The sequence below is a fragment of the Trichinella spiralis genome (genome assembly GCF_000181795.1).
Source record: "Trichinella spiralis strain ISS 195 chromosome Unknown Scfld6797, whole genome shotgun sequence".
Lineage (NCBI taxonomy): Eukaryota > Metazoa > Nematoda > Enoplea > Trichinellida > Trichinellidae > Trichinella > Trichinella spiralis.
This window is the reverse complement of record NW_003533736.1, coordinates 1-2052: the sequence shown is the minus strand read 5'-3', so window position 1 is coordinate 2052 and position 2052 is coordinate 1. Positions and strand designations below refer to the sequence as shown.

General features: G+C 46.7%; 2 protein-coding genes across 2 annotated transcripts; both read left to right on the top strand.

Annotated features, from left to right (window-relative positions):
* The first annotated feature begins 957 nt into the window (after positions 1–957).
* Tsp_12991 (conserved hypothetical protein) lies at positions 958–1345 on the top strand. Its single transcript, XM_003365961.1, has 2 exons — positions 958–1044; positions 1133–1345. Exons 1-2 carry the CDS (start codon positions 958–960, stop codon positions 1343–1345), a joined length of 300 nt encoding a protein of 99 aa, XP_003366009.1.
* A 19-nt stretch (positions 1346–1364) lies between these two features.
* On the top strand, positions 1365–1672 carry Tsp_12990 (conserved hypothetical protein). Its single transcript, XM_003365960.1, has 2 exons — positions 1365–1406; positions 1508–1672. Exons 1-2 carry the CDS (start codon positions 1365–1367, stop codon positions 1670–1672), a joined length of 207 nt encoding a protein of 68 aa, XP_003366008.1.
* Positions 1673–2052: the final 380 nt, after the last annotated feature.

Below are 2052 nucleotides of genomic sequence, written 5' to 3'. Positions count from 1 at the left end.
GATTTATATCAGCAAAGTAGAAACAACGAAAAGGGAAGAAAGCGATCAATAAAGCACATTATTACAAAATTCTACTAGGAAGCGGAATCCATTCAGCTCCGGAGCTACGTACGTACATTAAAGCTTTGAGAAACTGCTCCAATGTGTCTACCGCTGGTGTAGTCACCAGTATATCTAATGATCAGTCGTTGTTTTACAGCATAAACTCTGTTTATCCAGCTTAAGTCGAAAGTGATAGTCAAAAATTTGGAAATTGTACAATCAGCTTCCTCCATCAGGAGTTGGAGCAGTCTGTAAAACCTGAGTTTGCTTCCACCGGCATTTTTGTCCAGCCGATTATGCCAACCTTCCGAGTGGTTATTGCTTCTAATATTTATATTAAGTGCATTCCAAAGCGGCAGCCTTTCATTGCTCATTCACTCCTGGTGAAGAATTGAAATGTAGTGACTGCTTCAGGAAAGCAAACATACGTATCGATTTGTGATACAGGGAGTTAAACGGTGGCCAGTATCATTTTTACTTTTCTTTTTGTTTCATTTTCTGTCCGGTATCGAAATCGCCCACGAAAGGTAAGTAACTGTTCATCCACACACAAAAGTAGATTTGGAGAAAATGATTCACCACAGTTACGGACGAATTTATTCGAGAATAAAGCATTTTGACGTCGTGCAGACGAATTTATTTCAAAGTAAAACATTTTGACGTCAGGCATATGTCGTGCATGCAACGCTCTGCTCGCGTTCAGAAGTCATCGAACCGTATGCATCGCGCCATTTGGTGAAATGGGCACCACAGTACTGTAGTCGTGAAGACTAGCAATTTTACAGTAGTGCAGTTTTTTCACTTTACATATCCAACACCGGTTCTTTCCATGTTAACAACCAGCAATAAGCAGTAAAGCAAAAAAATACGCCTTCACTTCGATCAAGTTTTCACAACGATCCATGTGTCCTGTTCATGCATGAAGGAAATTCGTCTGATGGCCGCGTGCGACGACGGCACCGCCCACTGCAGCAGCCACGACCTCAACTCGAACCGCTTGTCGTAGGTCAGCTCGTCAATCAGGCGTTCATCCGCCTGCGGGTTCCAAGAGGCCCAGCGTTTTTCCCAAGCAGCTATGCTTGTTCTTGAGGATCTCTTCTGTTGGCCGGTCTACCAATGCTTCCGGGGCACTGCTCGCCCATTTCGCCAAACAGAAGCCTCCACTACTGAGCAACTCTGGCGACCGACAAACGAAATCTTTTGCTTCCGCTATGGTGTGACAACTGACTACCAAGTCGTCAACATACATGCCTGCCTTGATCTCATCCACGACGGTACGGAAACAGTTACGCTTCTCACTTAGATGATGGCTCACCACTTGCATGGACAAATACGGTGAGCAGACGAGACCAAAACACACTCTTGTCAGTCGGTACGTCGCAAGAGTACCTCCCGGTCCAGAATTCTTCCAAAGAAAACGGCAAACATCACGGTCCTCCTCGTGCAAGCCCACTTGTGATGTCAGATTGAAGGGCCACTCGAAAACGCCAGAATCGAAGCAGGATTCCCAGCAAGTCAGCCTGCAGCTTCGGTCCTGAGTCGAGCTGCTCATTCAGAGACGTTCCTTCGAACTTCACTGAGCCATCAACAACAATGCGATGCTTCATCGCCTCTGGTCCCTGTTGGCTGACAATGTGATGAGGAGGTAACACGTCTGTCCCTTGGGTCCTTTCGACGTGACCTCCTCAGCCCAACCATTCTCGAAGTAGCTCCGGGAATAGACGAACGCACGCTCCATCTTGATGGCTCTCAGGCTATCCGTCGTTTGAGTGTCTCGAGACGCCATTTCGCAACAGCGAAGTTATCAGGCAGGTCCCATTGGTTCTTTCTCCAGAGCAGTCGTACCGAATGGCGAGTTTCATCATTTCTTTCCGATTCACGCTTTCCTGATGGTATTATAACAATCAAACAACGGTCAGTAAGTATTGTTTTTATTGGGGACTGCCGCCGACGGTGCGTTACAGCAAGCTTCTTCAACCACACAACAACGACTATGCACCGGTACCTCGG